The 20,686-nt window shown below is 41.2% G+C and overlaps 1 protein-coding gene across 4 annotated transcripts in view; it reads right to left on the bottom strand.

Annotated features, from left to right (window-relative positions):
• Nucleotides 1-20,686, bottom strand: part of sptan1 (spectrin alpha, non-erythrocytic 1) — a 123,093-nt gene that overhangs the window by 76,501 nt on the left and 25,906 nt on the right. For all 4 annotated transcript variants that reach the window (XM_061698168.1, XM_061698169.1, XM_061698170.1 and 1 more), the window contains exons 8-20: nucleotides 15,977-16,112; nucleotides 15,773-15,874; nucleotides 14,161-14,298; nucleotides 10,801-10,911; nucleotides 8,667-8,744; nucleotides 8,425-8,580; nucleotides 8,088-8,292; nucleotides 7,823-8,004; nucleotides 7,467-7,710; nucleotides 2,909-3,031; nucleotides 2,601-2,818; nucleotides 2,408-2,500; nucleotides 2,117-2,251 (exon numbers count right to left, since the gene is read on the bottom strand). In XM_061698168.1, the coding sequence (XP_061554152.1) occupies nucleotides 2,117-2,251; nucleotides 2,408-2,500; nucleotides 2,601-2,818; nucleotides 2,909-3,031; nucleotides 7,467-7,710; nucleotides 7,823-8,004; nucleotides 8,088-8,292; nucleotides 8,425-8,580; nucleotides 8,667-8,744; nucleotides 10,801-10,911; nucleotides 14,161-14,298; nucleotides 15,773-15,874; nucleotides 15,977-16,112 (1,921 nt within the window). The remainder of the gene's footprint in view (nucleotides 1-2,116; nucleotides 2,252-2,407; nucleotides 2,501-2,600; nucleotides 2,819-2,908; nucleotides 3,032-7,466; nucleotides 7,711-7,822; nucleotides 8,005-8,087; nucleotides 8,293-8,424; nucleotides 8,581-8,666; nucleotides 8,745-10,800; nucleotides 10,912-14,160; nucleotides 14,299-15,772; nucleotides 15,875-15,976; nucleotides 16,113-20,686) is intronic.

The following is a 20,686-nucleotide window of genomic DNA, read 5'->3' as shown; positions in this document are numbered from 1 at the left end:
TTGAAAATGTGAGGCGCATTATGAAACGTAAAATACGACAACAGAGACCCCGTACTGTTGAACAGATGAAGCAGTACATCAATCAAGAATGGGAAATAATTCCACCTACAAAACTTCAACAATTAGTGTCCTCAGTTCCCAAACGTTTATTGAAAGTTGTTAAAAGAAAAGGTGATGTCCCACAGTGGGACATCTGTCCCAGCTGTTTTGGAACATCTTGGAGCCATAAAATTCTAAGTTAATGATTATTTGCTGAAAACAAAGTTTATCAGTTTGAACATTAAATGTCTTGTCTTTGTAGTGTATTCAATTAAATATAGGTTGAACATGATTTGCAAATCATTGTATTCTGTTTTTATTTATGTTTAACACAACGTCCCAAATTTATTTGAATTGGGGTTGTACTTTCGTGGTCACGGCGATAGCAAAGTAGCGTTCCCCCAAGAGTTGTAAACATTGAATGTGATGTCACGTTACATACCTTATCGCAAGTCTGCCGTCAAAATGGGCCGGTGGCGAAATGTGCGCCGAAGATTGTAAACATGCAGACAATATAGCAAATGTAGGTACATCTCGGCAAGTTCCTTGGGCTATAATTCAGCACACTAATGCTTCTTCTCGAGTCCTCACAGTCCACTAATACATTCGTGTTGGTACTGTGCGACCCTATAAAGAAACTACCGAGAGGACACAAATCCGGTATGTCCCAAAACTGAGACCCGTGCAACTAAGCTAGTCATCACGAGTTAAAAGTTCAGAAAGTCAGTCAGCACAAAAAAAATAAAAAAAAATAAATAAATAATTTTAAATAAAACTAAAAGCAGTGCTTGAATGGCACGGTGCACGAAGCCCTCCATGGCTTGTGCAGAGGTTGTGGACAGAAAATATTCCAAATAATTGTATTTGTTGTGGTCTATTTAAATAATAGAAAATATAATTTTAATTTTTTACAGTGCCATGAAGCAACAATGCTCAGTGTTAAGTGGTCTTTTACTGTACATGTTTGAAAATAAGATTCGACTGAACCCAATTCTATAAATTGACGTTTGTCCAATCAAAGTTATTTTTGATTAGCACATGCGTAAACATCAACTCTCATTAACTATCACATTGTTTTCTAGACCGAATCCAGAATCGAATCACATCGCACCGCCCGTGTAGATAGTTTTATTATTATTATTATTATTATTTTTTTTTTAATAAATCGAATCGCTACCTGTGTATCTAGATGTGCATCAAATCGGCCTTGTGACAAGAGTTTTCCAACCCTAATAGAAACACATACTTCCTCCCCCCCCCCCTGCCGTGAGTGTTACCTCCCTCCGCAGAGGCTTGGTCAGCACGATAGCATGTTAGCCCTGCTAGCTGGATAGCGGGGTCCAAGATTTTGTCAGTGAGTCACGAATCCGTAAAAACTACACACAGCAGTCTCTTACATCATGCTGTGCAGGTATCTGGAGTTGTATATGGACCATTTTAATGTCCAGTTTGCAAACATTGGCCAGGATGAGGGAAGGTATCATGGGTCTTTGTGGGCTAGCGGTTAGAGGCTGGCCTGGATGCCTGCCTGCTTAGCACGCTTTAGACATCTCCTCTCCAGGTGTAAGGAAGCAGGTGAGTCTGGTGATGTGATTGGCTGGCGGAGAACGCATGATTTTCTCTGTGACTCCCTTGTCAAGTTTGTTGTGTGTAAACCGCAAATCCAAAACACAGTGACTGCTCTATCAAGTAAGCCACATTGAATGTGAGCTATTAGTCTGTGCTCATGAAGCACATAAATGTACTTTGAAAAAACACGATAAAAGCAAAAACATGGAGAGCATGAGAGAGCGTGCAAGAGAGAGAGAGGCGGCGTTGCGTACGTTCGCTTTCGCCCCGTCACTTTGTTGGCAGTGAAAGATTGATTTTCTAGAGATTCCCCTGTAGAATTCACTAACATTTAAACCCATATTCTGAACACCTTGCAAAGGCATGCCTGTGAACGAACATGATACATGTGCTCGTCTGAATGCAGACACGACCTGACCCCATCATGTTGCTGGGTACTGCATTTTGAAATCAAGTTCAATAATATTGTTATTCTGTAATTATAGTTAACATATATATATATATATACCTTATTGGTGCTGTTTAGAAGGGTGAGAATATCACCCTTCTTCATTGTTACTTCACGAGGGCTCTTCTCCTGGTAATCATATAGGGCCAGGACGAGTTCTTTTCCAGTCTCATCATCAGTTGGTGCCACTTGTTGCTGTTCATTAAAACAATATCACAACAACAACATATTTAATCCAAATTTAAAAAGAATAAAGGTCATCCAAGATGACATTTCATAAAGAGTACAACTTCAGGACACGAGTAGATTGCTGCCATGGAGCAAATTAGGGAGGGGTTACTGTGATTTTACCCTGCAAGACGTAGCCTGCTCATTTAGGGCCTTGATACTACTTCCGTAAGCACTCAGGTCAGACATCAGGGCCTCATGTTTCTTTAGAAGAGCCTGTAAAGACAATCAAATTCAACAATTATGGACTGGTAGCTGGTCGCAAAGTAAATAATATGCTGATTAAGTCAACCACTCCACAAGAGTTTTTACATACCTCAGCAGAGTCTTCATCTTTGCCATAGTCTGTACTTCCCACAATGGGTTCCTTCTCCCACATCCAAGACTCCGCTTCATTGGCATCAGCAAAGTATTGTTGGGCCTGCAGAGAGTCCTCAAGGTCCTGTCTTCTCTGAGAGGCCTTGGCCTTTAGAATGTCCCAGCGTCCATGTAGCTCGGACAGTTTAACCTTCACATCCTCACCAGCAAAGTGTCCTAAGTACCAGCATGAATATAGGTGAAGTGGACTGTAAATCACACATTAACCTACAATACTAAACAAAAACTACAAATTAGAATGTCTACCTTCTTCTACCATGGCCTCTCCTTTCAAGGTGACTGCTTTTATACGAGGGTCATGACCAGTGATCTCAGCCTGGAGGGCCTGGTGCTTCTTCAGTAGATTCTGGACACCAATAAGATCTTTGCCTAAAGAAATATATATTATTAACTTGATCTCTGATCTGATTATAGTTTTTGTGATGTTCTGCATTACAATGACATGCAACATACAGCGTGCTAATGATATTGAGTTGGCAGTATTGAGGGGCCCACTTATATACAGTGCCGTGAAAAAGTATTGGCCCCCCCTTTTCAAATTCTTACACTTTAGCATAGTTAGTAAATATGTAAATTGACAAATATAACCCAAGTGAACTTAAAATGCTGTTTTTAAATTGTGATTTCATTTATTAATAATAAAAAAAAACATCTAAAGTTACCTGGACCTGTGTAGAAAAAGTAATTACCCCTCCACCCTTGTTAAATCATGAATTGTTACTAATCACAATTTTAGTTTAATTTACACTGATCACACCCAAGCCTGATTACCTCCAGACCTCTTCAATCAAAAAATCACTTAAAACTAAATCTGTCCCAACAAAATTAAGTCGGACAAAAGATCTAAAAAAGCTGCAACAAAATTACACGATCCAAAGAAATTCCAGAACAGTCGAGAAGTAATTGACATCTATCAGTCTGGAAAGGGTTACAAAAGCAATTTCTAAAGTTTTAAGATTCTAACAAAACATAGGGAAAGCCCTTATCCTCACATGGAGAAAACATGGAACAGTGGTGAACCTTCCCATGAGTGGCTGGCCTACAAAGATTACCCCAAGAGAACAGCAATGACTCATCCAGGAGGCCACAAAGGAACGCAGGACACCTTCTAAAAGGACTGCAGGACTCTCTTGCCTCAGAAACGCCGCCGGCTTCTCTGGCCCCGAGCTCATCTAAGATGGACTGATGCAAAGCGGAAACGTGTTCTGTGGTCCGACGAGTCCACATTTCAAATTGTTTTGGAAAATTGTGGACGTCGTGTCCTCCGGGCCAAAGACGAAAAGAACCATCCGGACTGTTATGGACGGCAAGTTCAAAAGCCAGCATCTGTGATGGTATGGGGCCGTGTCAGTGCCAATGGCATGGGTAACTTACACATCTGTGAAGGCACCATTAATGCTGAAAGGTACATACAGGTTTTGGAGAAACATATGTTGCCATCTAAGCAACGTCTTTTTTATGGACGCCCCTGCTTATTTCAGCGAGACAGTGCCAAACAAACATTCTGCATGGGTTACAACAGCGTAGCTTTGTAGTAAAAGAGTGGAGGTACTAGAGTGGCTTGCCTGTAGTCCAGACCTGTCTCCCATTGAAAATGTGTGGCGCATTATGAAGCGTAAAATACGACAATGGAGACCCAGGACTGTTGAATAGCTGAAGCTGTACATCAAGCAAGAATGGGAAAGACTTCCGCCTACAGAGCGTCAACAATTAGTGTCCTCAGTTCCCAAACATTTATTGTATGTTGTTAAAAGAAAAGGTGATGTAACACAGTGGTAAACATGACCCTGTCCCAGCTTTTTTTAAACGTGTTGCAGCCATAAAATTCCAAGTTAATGATTATTTGCTAAAAACAAAGTTTATCAGTTTGAACATTAAATATCTTGTCTTTGTAGTGTATTCAATTAAATATAGGTCAAACATGATTTGCAAATCATTGTATTCTGTTTTTATTTATGTTTAACACAACATCCCAACTTCTTTGGAATTGGGGTTGTATAATACACGCACCCAAAGTTGACCTCAAAATCCTGGAAAACGCTTCTACATTTTTATAATGCATTTTTACAATGCATGATTTTGCTTCTACCCATATGATCAAAACATGAAGTATTATCGAGATTTTATTAGTTTTTTCAAATAATTATTCTGAAGTTGCCGTATTTTCGTGACCATAAGGTGCACCGTATTAAAAGGCACAGTCTGTTACGGGGTCCATTTCTGTATTTAACACATACATAAGGCGCACCGTATTAAAACTGAGTGCAGTTGTACTTTATTGAAGTATTTAACAATGTACTCAATATTTAACAATGTACTCACGTTATTATTTTATCAATCCTCATCCACATTTCGGATACATCATCTGTATCCGACATTTCGGATACATCATCTGTGTCCGAAATGTACAGCTGGGCAATTTCGCCATCAAACATGCCGAGTTCCCTCTCGTCATTGTCGGGAGTCAGTCTCGTTGCTGGGGGGCTGTTCAGCAATGATGCCGGCTTTTGCGAAAGCTCAGACAATAGTCAAAGCAGATACTTTAGCCCAGGCACCACTTGCGAACCATGGATTCGTTGATCTTGAATTCTCTCGCGGCTGCTCAATTCTCTCGCAGCTGCTCAATTCCCATCTTCCTCCGCATAAGTGATAGCTTGCAGTTTAAACTGTGCTTCATAAGCGTGTCTCTTTGTAGGTGCCTTTTTCAAGGGTCCTTACCCAATATATACCTACTGGGGGCTTGCCTTTAGCGTCCTCTTTCACGCGCACCCTTCCCCCTTTAACGTCCGCATGCTGTCCTCAGTCATGTCTGAATTTCCTCTATATAAGCAGCGTGTCAGCAGGAAATGCTCCCAGTCAGTCAAGCGGAGCGCTCATCATAGTCACAACATTTACAGATTTTGGAACTCGGCGCACACATAAGGCGTGCCGCAATTATAAGGCGCACAGTCCATTTTGGAGAAAATTTAAGACTTAAGTGCGCCTTATGGTCGTGAAAATACCGTAAGCACTTTATTTGAACACAATACTTTTTTTATTTACTTGCTTATTTTGAAATTCACAGCCCTACTTTTATTTAGTAAATGAGAAAACACAGTTGTTCTCATGTTTGATTACGCAGACAGAATTTGTAAGATGGGTATAATTCTTTAAAGAAAACAAGAAAGGTTAAGTAAAACCTAATTTTACTTTAATGGGATTCAAATTAAACTGTCAAGCATTTCAGAAAAGCATCATTAAACAAAACTTAACCATAAAGAAATTAATGGTTGTTGTTCAGTCATCAGTCGTATTTGAAAAAAAAAAAAACAGTATGTAAACTTATGAGCACAACTGTACATATATATAGACATACGTACCCCGTCATATTGGAATGAAAGTGCAGGCTACACCTTGTTCATAACCTCTAGGTGGCGGTGGTGTATTAGAACGAAAGTATACACCTCTCTCATAACCGAGATGGCGGTATACATTTATAAATTGGGAAGGTTTTTTTTTTAATTTTCCCCTATACCCATGTATAATGCGCACCATTGACTTTTTTTTGGGGGGGGGGGGGGGGGTGCACATTATACACGAGAAATGACAGTATTATATGGACCAACGAGATGAAAGTTTAGCTTTTTGGAAGGTGTGTCTCGTTACATCTGGCTTAAACGTAGCACAGCATTTCAGAAAAAGAACTTCATATCAACATTCAAACAAATTGGTGGTAGTGTGATGATTTTGGGCTGCTTTGTTACTTCAGGACCAGGACAACCTGCTGTGAACCATAAATTCTGCTCTTTAACAGAGAATCTTGTAGGAGAATGTTCAGCCATCAGTTTGTGACCTAAAGCTGAAGCGCACTTGGGTTCTACAGCTGGATAACGATCCAAAACACACAAGCAAGTCAACTTCTGCATGGCTTAAAAAGAACAAAATCAAGGTTTTGGAGTGGCCTAGTCAAAGTCCAAACTTAAATCCAATTGAAATGCAGTGGCATGACCTTATTCATGCTCGAAAACCATTTTTGCTGAATTCAAACAATTCTGCAAGGACGAGTGGGCCAAAATATCTAAACAGAGATATGAAAGACTCATTGCCAGTTATAGAAACCGCTTTATTTCAGTTGTTGCTGCTGCTGAGGATGGCCCAACCAGTTATTAGGTTTAGGGGGCAATTTATTTTTTTTCCTTAATAAATGAAGTCACCATTTAAGAACAGCATATTAAGTTCACTTGGGTTATATTTGTCTGACATTTAAATTTTTCTGATGATCCTAATGACTAAAGTGAGGAAACTGTGCAAAAATAGAATTCAACAAGGGGGCAATACTTTTTCACGGCACAGGAAATGGACTCCCGTTATTGACAGCCTCTTGTGGCATCTTACACCATTAAAGAAACCAGTGACTTGACCGTCAGCCAGTCGTGAAAAGCAGCTGCCCAATGCCGCACACTGCGCGAGAGTTCCATTGTGTTCGGCCTCATCGTTTGGTGTGCGGCGGGCTTCACTGAGCTGAAATTTCACAAGATCAGCTGAAGTTTATCATTGTTTATGACCCACCTTTGAAGCATATTTTCGTGAACATTGTAATTTATTTCCAAATTGCATAACCTTTGGAGGTTATTCTGTAATATTGTTTTTTTTTTTAGTGATAGAAATTTAGGAAATGTGTCTGGATGTTTGGCATGAGGTCTTTCCTGGCACTTTTATGGACCTGAAATGATTTGGATTTTGATCAACATCCCTATTGCAACTGCCATTCTGCTAATTTAGTGTGTTAAAATGCATTACTTATGAATATAAGAATTTGTTTTACCTCTGTTCGAAGAGGCAGCAATGGGCTCTTTCTCACGTATCCAAGTCTCCTCATCTTCAACATCTCTAAAAAGTTGTTGGAGACGAAGAGAGTCTGCCAGTTTCTGTTTGCGTGCAGTCATGGGCTCACGGAGGGATTCGTAACGAATGACTACAGCATCCTGTTTCTTCTGAATGTTGTCAGCATCAAAGTGCCCAGCCTCTTGGAATTGTCGAGCCTGGATTATTATTCCATCAATTCGATCCTGAGAAATCACATGTATGTGTAAACCGTTACTGTTAAACAACAAAGAAGTAGCATGGAATACCATATGACAGTTAATTACTGTATCCATGTCTCATCATTTGATTATGTACCTGGTGAGCAGTTACATCAGCGTCTAGAAGTGCATGTTTCTTCTGTAGGTTCTGAACACTGGTTAAGTCTTTCCCATAGTCCTCTGAGGTCAAGTGACCCTCGACCTCATACAGCCACAGCTCAATGTCCTCTACATTCCTGTTAAATTGCTGCTGTTGGTTGGCCTCACGGAGCTTGATACCTAAAACAATGAAAATGTATTCTGCATTGCAGTACTATTATTGTTGATGCAACTCTTAGCAATAAGAGATTTTCAGGTGACACCTTTCAGCTCAGTGGCTTCCAGTAGTTTCTTCCACAGACAGCTGACTTCTTCCATACGGCAGCCCACTTCAGTGGAGGCGTAATGTTTCCCATCCAGCAACTCTTGTCCAGACTTTTGCAGAGCATTAATGCGGCTCTGGTTAGCTGATAGCTCTGCTTCGAAAGCCTGGTGTTTCTGCACCTTGCCTTGCAGGTTTGAGGGGTCCTGTTGTCAGACAAAATAAATGGTGCATGGCAGAACATATGTATCTATGTTCTGTTTTCTATAATCCTTACATTAACACACCATGAAAAAAAACTCCCCACTTGACTTTCAAAGTCAACTTCCAATCACTACCTTGTAGGCTTCATCAGTAGCAGTCTTCATCTTCTCATTGATCCAGCTCTTGAGCTCATCAGAATCCCTTAAGAACTGCTGCAGGTGGAAAGAATCCTCCAGGGCGGAACGTCGAGACTGAGCGCGCTCATGTAGGGCATTTCGACGACTGAGAAGCTAAAAAATATTCAGTTAAAAGAGAATATCAAATAATCATTGGTTGATTTAACCAGTAAATTAGTAGAAATCCTTTGTTTTCTTACCGCATCTCTGCGAGTTGCCACATCCTCAAAGGCATAATGGTTGTTCTGAATAAGTTTGGTTGCAAATTCATCTAAAGCCTTAAGGATGTACAAGGCAAAAATATATATATTTTTTAAAGGACATTGTATATACAAACAAGGTGTGTCAGAAATGTTCCATGGCTGGTGTCACAAAAGATACATACAAAATCCAAACTACTATTTTCCCAAGGAAGTAATCCCCCTGGCATCTAACACTTGCCCACCCTTCTTTAAGATGCCTTCATGCACACCTGGTGGGATTCTCCCAAGATCCTCCACAGCTCTGTCTTCGCAGCTATATTGATGTCATCCACATCTTCAAAACGGGTCAATTGGGTTTAAGACAGGGCTTTGGCTGGGCCATTGAAGAATAGTCACAATGTTGTTCTGGAGCCACTCCGTTATTTTAGCTGTGTGCTTAGGGTCATTGTCTTGTTGGAAGGTGAACCTTCGGCCCAGTCGGAGGTCCTGAGCACTCCAGAGAAGGTTTTTGTCCAGGATATCCCTGTACTTGGCCGCATTCATCTTTCCTTAAAGCCCCGACTGGTGGAGGGCTGCAGTGATGGTTGACTTTTTAGAACTTACTCCCATCTCCCTACTGCATCTCTGGAGCTCAGCCACAGTGATCTTTGGGTTCTTCTTTACCTCTCTGACCAAGGGTCTTCTCCCCCGATTGCTCAGTTTGGCCGGACAGCCAGCTCTAGGAACGGTTCTGGTCGTCCGAAACGTCTTCCATTTAAGGATTATGGAGGCCACTGTGGTCTTAGGAACGTTAGGTTCCTGAAGTGTAACCTTGGCCAGATCTGTGCCTTGCCACAATTCTGTCTCGGAGCTCTTCAGGCAGTTCCTTTGACCTCATGATTCTCATTGGCTCTGACATGCATTGTGAGCTGTAAGGTCTTATTAAGAAAAGTGCGTAGTTTTCCTAACCAAGTCCAATCAGTATAATGAGACAGCTGAACTCCAATGAAGGTGTAGAACCATCTCAAGGACGATCAGAGGAAATGGACAGCACCCGAGTTAAATATATGAGTGTCACAGCAAAGGGTCTGAATACTGGCTTTGTGGTATTTCAGTTTGTTTGTTTTTTTAAATAAATCTGCAACATTTCAACAATTCCATTTTTTTCTGTCAATAAGGGGTGCTGTGTGTACATTAATGAGGGGAAAAATGGACTTAAATTATTTTAGCAAATGGTTGCAATATAACTGCAAAATTTAAGGGGGTCTGAATACTTTCCATACCCACTGTATATCCGTTTTTCTAGATATGCAAAGCTATTTCAATTAAAATAATATAGTTAAAAAAAATTATTCTCCTTATAATGCCTCATGAACAACAATAATTCCGTTTCAGAAGCAAAAATGCTGTCCTTTCTACACTTCGTTGTCTTGAGTTGTGACAAATGATTACTTAAGAGCCTCAAGTAAACACTCCTTTAAATAATGCCAGCTTATTACAAATTGCCCTTGCTCTGTTTCGGAATCTGGAAATCTGCACAAGGCAAGGGTGGATCTACTCTAGTGAGTGAGTTGGAGCTGCGGTCCAACCCAAAATCACAACAAACAAAAAAATCACCTTTAACACAAAGCTGTGATGTAGCAGTTTCTCAAAATCATTGCAATTTATAACTGCTTGATTTCTTAGTTTTAGCGTGTTTAATAAAATCGAAGAAATTTTAAGTGGCCCTTGGATCCTATTTTTCTGTATGCAGCCCTCGGAGGGAAAACATTTGGACACCCGGCCCTTGATGCACGCCCTAAGGTTGGGGGAAAGGGCAAAAAAACAAATCCCACAGCGCAAGGTCAGGTGATCCAGTACAGTGAGGGTCTTTTCTGCGAGGAACTGTCAGATACTCAGGGCAATGTGAGCCGGCGCATTGTCTTGGTGAAGTCACGAGTTGTGTCACAGCTCTTGCCTCTTCTTGCACACTGAATGAAGCAAACGCAGCAAAATCTCTTTGTAGATGTGCCGGTTGATCATCTGGCTAACAAAGTGGAAACCTCGTAGTTTGGGTTTGAAACATCATTGTGACAATAGTCCTGAAACGTTTCCGACACACACTATACATGTATATTATGAATATTTCCATTTTAGAAAATGTTAAACTTACAGTGATCTTCTCTTCTTGAGCACTAAGAGACTTCTCAAAGTCTTCATGCTTCTTAAGCAGTGCCTCGACACTATCCAGGGAGTCCCCAAGATCTTCATTCAAGAGGAAAGCCTCAACATTCAGGATAAGAGTACAAAATTAACACACGCACTTCGCGGCAAAAACAAAACAAAAAAAAACACTTCCATTTCAAAAAACAAAACAAATGGCACACTACCAAACTGGAAAACTGTTAACTGTTAACAGGAAGACTTCTCAAGTAATGAGTTTCAAGTCAAAGTCAAGTCATGTCTCGTCTTTCATAGGCTTTAGCCAAGCAAGTTCTATTCTTCTTTTACTTTCGGCATGTCCCGTTAGGTCGCCACAGCGTGTCATCCTTTTTCATATAACCCTATCCCCAGCATCCTCCTCTCTAACACCAACTGCTTTTATGTCTTCTCTCACGACATCTATCAACCTTCTCTTCGGTCTTCCTCTAGCTCTCTTGCCTGGCAGCTCCATCCTCATCACCCTTCTACCAATATACTCACTCTCTCTCCTCGAGACGTGTTCAAACCATCAAACTCTGCTATCTCTAACTTTGTCTCCAAAACATCAAACCTCGCCCGTCCCTCTGATGACCTCATTTCTAATTTTATCCAACCTCGTCACTCCTAGAGAGAACCTAAACATCTCCATTTCCGTCACCTCCAGCTCTGCTTCCTGTTGTCTCTTCACTGCCACTGTCTTTAATCTGTACATCATGGCTGGCCTCACCACTGTCTTATAAACTTTGCCCTTCATGCTTGCAGAGACTCTTCTGTCACATCATACACCTGACACCTTCCTCCACCCGTCCCAACCCACTTAGACTTGTTTCTTCACTTCCTTACCACACTCAGCATTGATCTGAACTGTTGACCCCAAGTATCTAAAGTTCGCTAGCTCTTCTCCCTGTAGCCTCCACCTAACTGTTCCTCCACCTCTTCCCTGCTTTCACTGCAGATCACAATGTCATCTCCAAACATCATGGTCCATGGGGATTCCAGTCTCACCTCATCTGTCAGCCTATCCATCACCACTGCAAACAAGAAGAGGCTCAGGGTTGAGCCGTCATGTACTCCCACCTCCAACTTAAATTTCTCTGTCACACCTACAGTACACCTCAGTACTGTTCTGCTGCCCCCATACATGTCCTGTACTATTCTAACATACTTTTCTGCCACTCCAGACTTCCGCATGCATTACCACAGTTCCCCTCTGGGTACACAGTCATAGGCTATCTACAAAGACACAATGTCACTCCTTCTGTACTTCAACACCCTCAAGGCAAATACTGCATCTGTGGTAGCCTTTCTAGGCATGAAACCATACTGTTACTCGCAAATACTCACTTCTGTCCTGAGTGTAGCCTCCACTACTCTTTCCCATAACTTTATTGTGTGGCTCATCAACTTTATCAGAATCAGAATCACAACCCTTGTTCTTAAAAATGGGCATCAGTACACACTTTTCCTCCATTCCTCAGGCATCTTCTAAACCGCTAGGTTTCTGTTGAACAAGCTGGTCAAACATTCCACACCCACCTCTCCTAGATGCTTCCACACCTCCAAAAGAATGTCATCAGAACCAACCGCCTTTCCATTTTTCATCGTCTTTAGTACGTAACTTCCCCCTGACTGATCATTTGTACTTCCTGGTCCACCACACTTGCCTCTTCTACTCTTCTTTCTCTCTGATTTTCCTCATTCATCAACTCAAAGTATTCTTTCTATCTATCAGCACACTACTGGCACCAGTCAACACATTTCCATCTCTATCCTTAATCACCCTAATCTGTCCAAACTGGCATTCATGTCATCATATGCCTCGTTTGGCCTTTGCCACCTCTACCTTCATCCTACGTCGCATCTCCATGTATTCCTTTCCTCTCCTCAGTCCTCTCAGTGTCCCACTACTTCTTAGATAACCCCTTTCTTTGTATGAGTCCCTGTAATTTGAGGTTCCACCACCAAGTCTCCTTCTCCATTTCCCTACCAGAAGATAGACCAAGTACCAAGTACTATGTTTCTCTGATTACCTTGACTGTAGTGGTCCAGTCTTCTGGGAGCTCTTCCTGTCCACCGAGAGCCTGTCTCACCTCTTCCCGAAGAGCCGCACACCACTCTTCCTTTCTCAGGTTCCACATCATGTTTCGCTGATCTACCTTTTTTTTTAATCTTCCTCCCTACCACCAGAGTCATCTTACACACCATCCTATGCGGTCTAGCCATACTCCCCCCTAGCACTAATTTACAGTCAGTAACCTCCTTCAGATTACATCGTCTGCACAAGATGTAATTCACCTGCGTGCTTCTACCTCCGCTCTTGTAGGTCACCCTATGCTCCTGCCTCTTCTGGAACAAAGTGTTTACTACACTCATTTCCATCCTTTTTGCAAAGTCTACCACCATCTGTCCCTCCAGATTCCTTTCCTGGATGCCGAACTTACCAATCACTTCTTCATCACCCCTGTTTCCTTCACCAACATGTCTATTAAAATCTGCACCAATCACAACTCTCTCTGTCTGGGATTCTCAGAACTACTTCGTCCAGCTACTTCCAGAATTTCTCTTTCACCGCTAGGTCACATCCTACCTGTGGGGCATAGCCACTAATCACATTATACATAACACCCTCAATTTAAAGTTTCAGTCTCATCACGCGATCTGATAATCCTTTCATCCCAAAGACATTCTTAGCTAATTCTTCCTTTAAAATAACCCCTATTCAATTTATCTTCCCATCTACACCATGGTAAAATAATTTGAACCTTGCCCCTAAACTTCTAGTCTTACTGCCTTTCCACCTGCTCTCCTGAACACACAATATATCAGCCTTTCTCCTAATCATCATGTCAACCAACTCCTTAGCTTTTCTTGCCATAGTCACAACATTCAAAGTCCCCACCATTCAGTTCCAGACGGCACTTTCCTCTTTTCTTTCTGCCGAAGAACCCGCTTTCCACCTCTCCTTCGTCTTTGACCCAGAGTAGCTAAATCTCCTCCGGCGTCCTGTAGGTTAATGGTGCTGGTGGCGGACGTAGTCCACGACTGATCCGGTATTGAATTCTTGGATAAACGCTCATATTTGTTTGGCAAAATTTTAAGCTGGATCCCCTTAATGACGCAACCCTCTGCATTTATCCGGGCTTGGGACCAGCCTACAGTTTGCACTGGCTTGTGCCCCCCATAGGGCTGCATTTTATCCAAGCCCCAAGATCTAAAATTGGCAACTCAAATCATCTTATGTGAAAAGGACCCGATTTGTGCCACAAGCCAGGAAACCAAATATGATAAAACGAGCACACGAAGGAATTGTTGGATTGAGCAGTCAGGTTACCTCTTGTTTGCTCATCCAGTTGTCTACTTGCTCTGTATCCCTGTAGAAGAGCTGTAGGTCCATACACTGCTCATACTGCTGCCTGCGAAGCTCCCACAACTCCAACAGAGACTCCTTTTCTTCAGTAAGGAGGACCAGCTGCACACATTTACAGAGTGGAATATGTTTTTTGATATTTAGAATACATCTCTTACTTTGATTAAAATACAATTTAATTTCATTTGAAACACACATCTCAGAACACATATCCTGTTTAGGGTCATGGGGGGGGGTGGCCTTTATCCTAGCAGAATAAAAGGAGAACTAAACCAAAGAAGTAAAAACTGCTATTTCTAAATCTTCTTTATCAAGTGCTGTTTACTTAAATCTACTAAGTATTCATTCTAAAAAATACTTTTAAAACATTTCCTCTACTGTCTTATGGGATTAGCCATTTTTAAGTCTTTTCACTCTTGCAAGAGTGCAAATGTGACATGTTCACCAATTCCTGCCTACTTTATTTACCAAGAAAACCATACAATAGTAATGTAGAGTTGGGCGGATGTTTCTGACAAACGAAAGCAAGCATCGGTGCACAAACGTTCAGACACGATGACTCAACAATTCAGTTTTTTTTCTGTCAATACGAGGGGCTGTGTGTACATTAATGAGGAAAAAAAATGAATTTAAATGATTTTATCAAGGGCTGAAATATAACAGTGAAAAATTTAAGGGGATCTGAATACTTTCCGTACCCACTGTATACAGCTAAAACAGTCTTTACTTTTAAGTATAGACATTACTTTTCCATAAAAGATATTTAAGGAAAGAACTATGTCACATTAGTGATACTCATTAACGTCGAAGGAGACTAAGACAGTTCCACACAACTAAAATAAGTGAAGCTTGATTTTTCGGCCCCCCAAGTTTTACCTTAGACCAACTTAAATGTCCTACTTATTCAAAGCACTACGCAAAAAATACCAGTCAGAGTATGTACGTATGCCATGTAAACAAACATTCTCGAAATATATAGATGCACAATAACATGCATTAAACATCAAAAGTTCCAATATTTGTTTTTTTAATTGATCCACCAATAATTAGAGTTGGTGAATAAGTTTCACACTACACCAATAACTGCCATGAATTTGCCGAACTTGGAAGGAGATATCTTTAACAATTTAACCATCCATTTCCTGTATGGGAAATCTTGAGCCTAATCCTGCTAATTTAGGACAATAGGGGGACTATAACGTGGATTACTTGCTAATCATGGGGTTATTGAAGTTAGCACGATGACTGGAAATTGCGCCCATGCCTGCTGCATGAACCATTACACTACCAATGCCCCCTCCATTTATCACGGTAACAAAAAAATTAAGGAAATATAGTTATGGTCCATGTTGAGATTTCACTTGCTGTTACAAACAAAATAATGTGTTCCAGACATTATGTCTGTGAACAAAGAAAACTCTGCAGCAACCGAGAAAATACTATGAACTTAATGTATTCCCAGTTGGATACAAATCTATTTGAAGGACAGGGTCCAGGTATTACACGGGACAGTGACAATGATAACAAAACTATATATGTACATAATATCTCACTTGGTGTGTTGAGACAGTCTTACCTTTTCCTTAACTTCCTCAAAGGCATAATGTCCTGTATTAAACAAAGTCTGACCAGCTTCATCAGTGCCTTTAAAACTATCTTCATGGGCATCAATCTCTCCCTGTGAAAAGGAAATTTCATTTGCGCACATTGAAATTGACTGTTACAAGCCAACAGAAAACATGGTCACATTTCAAAGCAAATGTATGACAAGGGAATTTACTTTATGCTCCTGATGGCGGTCTAGCAGGGCCTCAGCTCCAGCTACGTCATTCGCAAGTTCATCAGCATTAATCAGGGCCTTCATCTCTGTTACCCAGCTTGTCAGATCTCTGAAGTCTGCAGTGAAACGTTGTAACCTAGAGATCAAGAAGAGTGATAAAGTGCGGTAGAAAAGTATTTTCCCCCCCTCTCAAATTCTTATATTTTTGCAAAGTTTCCCCATTTTAAAATTTAAGAACATCAAACAAATGTAGATATTAGTCTATCAATATAGCGGCTGAGCGGCTGTGGCTCAGTTGGTAGATCGGGTTGTCCAGTGACAGAAGAGTCGCCAATTCGGATCCTGGCTCCGACTGTCTGTATGTCGAAGTGTCCTTGGGCAAGACACTGAACCCTAATTTGCTCCCAGTGTGCCTGGGAGCGGCCGCCCAGTGGTGTATGAATGGGTGAATGTGAGGCTTTGTAAAGCACTGTGGGCACTGTTACCATTTACAAATATAACCCAAGTGAAATTCAAATGTGGTTTTTAAAATGGTGATTTCATTTCTTAAGGGGGAAAAAAAAAAAAAAAAAAAAAAAAAAAAAAAAAAAAAACTTACTCAAAGTTACCTGGCCCTGTGTGAAAAAGTAATAGCACTCTAAACCTAATAACTGGTTGATTCATCCTCAGCAGCAACAACTGAAATCAAGTGTTTTCTATAACTGGCAATTAGTCTTTCACATCACTGTTAAGATATTTAGCCCACTCTTCCTTGCAGAATTGTTTGAATTCAGCAAAAATGGAGGGTTTTCGAGCATGAACAACCTTTTCAAGGTCATGCCACTGCATTTCAAACAGATTCAAGTCTGGACTTGGACAAGGCAACTCCAAAACCTTCATTTTGTTTTCATTCAGAAGTTGATTTGCTGTTTTATTTTGGATCTTTATCCTGCTGCAGAACCCAAGTGCGCTTTAGCTTGAGGTCACAAACTGATTGCTGAACATTCTCTTTCATGATTTTATGATAAAGAGCAGACTTCATGGTTCCAGCAATCACAGCAAGTTGTCCAGGTCCTGAAGGAGCTAAGCAGCCCAGGACCATCACACTAACACCGCCATGTTTGACTGTTGGGATGACGCTCTTTTTCTAAAATGCTGTGCGACATTTACACCAGATGTAACAAGACACACACCTTCCAAAAAGCTAAACTTTCATCTCGTCAGTCCATATAATATTCTCCGAAAAGTTTTGGCAATCATTCGGATGTGTTTTTGGTAAAAGTAAGATGAGCCCTTATGTTCTCTTTGTTCAGCAGTGGTTTTTGCCATGGGATTCTGCCCAGGATGCCATTTTTTCCCCAGTCTCTTCCTTGTTGTGTCATGAACACTGACTTTAACTGAGGCAAGGGAAGCCTGCAGTTCTTTAGAAGTTGTCCTGAGTTCCTTCGTGGGCTCCTGGTTGAGCCATTGCTGTTCTCTTGGGGTAATCTTTGTAGGCCAGCCTCTCCTGGGAAGGTTCACCACTGTTACATGTTTTCTCCATCTGAGGATAATGGCTCTCCCTGTGGTTCGCTGGAATCCTAAAGCTTTAGAAATGGTTTCCGTAACCTTTTCCAGACTGATAGATGTCATTTACTTGATTTCTCGACTGTTCTGGAATTTCTTTGGATTGTATCATTTTGGTGCAGCTTTTTTAGATCTTTTGTCCAACTTGATTTTGTCGGGACAGATTCTGTTCAAGTGATTTCTTGATTGAACAAGTCTGGAGGTCATCAGGCTTGGGTGTGATCAGTGAAAATTAACCCAAAATGATTAGCCACAAATGATTCATGATTTAACGGGTTGTGGTAAATTACTTTCTCCACACAGGGCCAGGTAATTGTGTGAATGCACACGTTATTCTACCTTTATTTTTCTTTTTATTATTCCGCCGCGTTTTTTGACGGGCTTCTCCTTCGCCATTTTACATCCGATTCACTCCATTCCAACTTCGACGTGTGCTATTACTCATTAAAGCCGCAATATTTTCACATTACCCACAATTCCACATTTTACACCCAAATAATTCCCATTCATTCCCAATGACACTTTCAACAAAATACTTTCACATCATTCTCTTTCATTTTTAAAACATTCAGCTAATTCAGAAATTCTTCAACACCCATTCCCGCATTCCCCACATTCACATATTACCCACATTCCACATTTTTCACACACATTTCACTGTTAAAACACCCACATTCCCCCCCATTCCACTCTATTCTGCCTTCTTCCCCCCTGCTTCCACACTTCACCAATTCAAACCATTCCACTTACTACATGTTTTCCACATTCCCCACATTACCCAAACTCTGTACTGTGGAACACTAAAATACCCGCATTTTAGCCACAATAAGACAAATTATACATTTTTAGCTACAGTTTCCTTATTTCTCAACCAATTCCCACCGTTCCAACTTCTACATGTTCAGCTCATTCAAGAGCATGATTGCATTCAGCATTGGAGCATTCACACGCAATTTCTCCGGGAATTGCACCTTCTAGTTGAATACTGTTTTTATTTTAAATTCACTTGGATTATACTTGTCTGATATTTACATTTTTTTGTTGATTTTAAACAAAGTTGTGAAACTATACAACAATATAAGAATTTGAGAAGGGGGCCAATACCTTTTCACAGCACTGTATATCTGATGCCACATCTTACATGGGATTCTGCCCATTCTCAGTTGCTAACAAGAGGTATTCACATTTTCAGGGCATTGTCATGTGATAATAGTATTTATTAACTCTGCAATCAGATTATTATCATACTAGTGATGCACCGAAATTTCGGCTGTCGAAATGTTTCAGCCGAAGATAACCCAAAAGTAAATTTTCGGTTTCTGACTGAAAGACTTTTTAACAAAAGTAAAACTACTGAAATAACGTCACATGCATAACATGTTGAACATTGACGGCCGACGCACGCGTGTACACTTTAATAAGGAATAAATAATCATTTACTATTAACAAGGAATAACCTAATAATACATTTGTTTAACAGTAATAATTCAAATTTGCATGTCATGATGAATTATGGGAACCTCAAAGCTTTTCCGTCATCATGCTAGCAGCTACTAGCCCAAATCAAGTGTCCTCATTGTTGCCCAACCTTGCTGTTTTCCGCTGTTCGGGAAAGGGGAATGCTTGTTGCATGGTCTTTTCAGCCGCTCAAGCTACCTATGAGCTACAGCGAACAGCTAACTCTCTTGATGTCGCAAAACACCAATCCGTGGCCCAATGGTTAAGATCAACGCCTGCCACTGTGGGGGACCTAGGTTCAAGACCCCGACTGGACCATCCGCCAACATCCCCCGGACTCACGGCTGTGGTGTCCTTGAGCAAGACACTGATACCCCGAAATGCTCCCCGGGCGCTTCAGCTGCCCCCTGCTCCAGTGTGTTCCACTAGCGTGTATGTGTTCACTGTGATGGGTTAAATGCAGAGAACAAATTTCGCGTGCATGCATGCATGCATGTTCATGACAATAAAAGGTGGTGATTCTTCTTCTTCTGCTGAAAGGATTGTCAGTACCCCCCCTTCCCACACTTGAGGACTTGCACGCTGCCAGAACTAAGACAAGAGCGTGCAAAATCCTCTCGGAACCTCCACATCCCGGTCACCAGCTCTTCCAGCTCCTTCCCTCAGGTAGGCGCTACCGATCAATGCAAACCAGAAAACATTCCAACACCTTCTTCCCTCTTGCAATCAACTTCTTAAACACCTAACCTACAATTCCATTGCAACTTGAGTTTGTTGTCACATTTCTGTCGGGCCAATTATATATTACTCGTGAACTCACTGTAGTTGTCTCGCCACGGTGCACTATTTGCATATCTGGTGTTGACCAATACTGGCCACTCATGCCAGAGTAGCATCTGCCCCATTTGCACACTGACTGAGCAGTATCTGCAACATTTGCACAATCAACATTGTCCCAGATTATCGCACTAAAAGTCACTTTAAACCGCATAACATTCCTTGACGTCTCAGCGCCCTTTGCGCAATGGTCACTGCACCAGACCATTGTAATATTAGTCATTAGAACTGCTCTAAGTGCTAGAGGACTCTGCATCTTTTGCACAATTGTCAAAAAAAAAAATTTACCGGCATTACCAGATAACTAGCATCCATTTATTGCTCAGTGACTGTTTTTTTGTCAATGTCTTTATGTTTCAAAAGTGTTCTCTGTCAATTGACTGTCTGTTGTCGTACTAGAGCGGCTCCAATTACCGGAGACAAATTCCTTTTGTTTCTTGGACATACTTGGCAAATAAAGATGATTGTGATTCTGATTGTTTGCAAGTTGCAATGCTTCTGCATCCCTTCCAATGCAGCCTTTCAGTTACATGAACCAATCAGCCAATCAGTGTATTTCTTGTGACATACCCACACGGTTACTTCGGCCAGTCAGCCAATCAGTGTATTTCTTGTGATGTAACCACATCGCCGCCTGTTACGCATCCAATCGGGTGCGTTTACCCTCAAATGAGGAAGCGAAGTACACTAGCATTCTGGCTAAACAGCGGGGCTTCACATAGCCGTTGCAAAACTAAATTTTAAGCACAACCGCTCATTATTGTATGCCGAGACAAGACAACTGAGAGATCCAGGCACTTTTAATTTTGGAATATCACAATATTGTGACTACTGTTGCATCCCTCCCTATATTTCATGCTTTTCATCAGC

Source organism: Phycodurus eques, chromosome 15, assembly GCF_024500275.1.
Source record: "Phycodurus eques isolate BA_2022a chromosome 15, UOR_Pequ_1.1, whole genome shotgun sequence".
Classification (NCBI taxonomy): domain Eukaryota; kingdom Metazoa; phylum Chordata; class Actinopteri; order Syngnathiformes; family Syngnathidae; genus Phycodurus; species Phycodurus eques.
The sequence above is the reverse complement of the archived record's forward strand: the minus strand, read 5'-3'. Positions and strand labels throughout refer to the sequence as shown.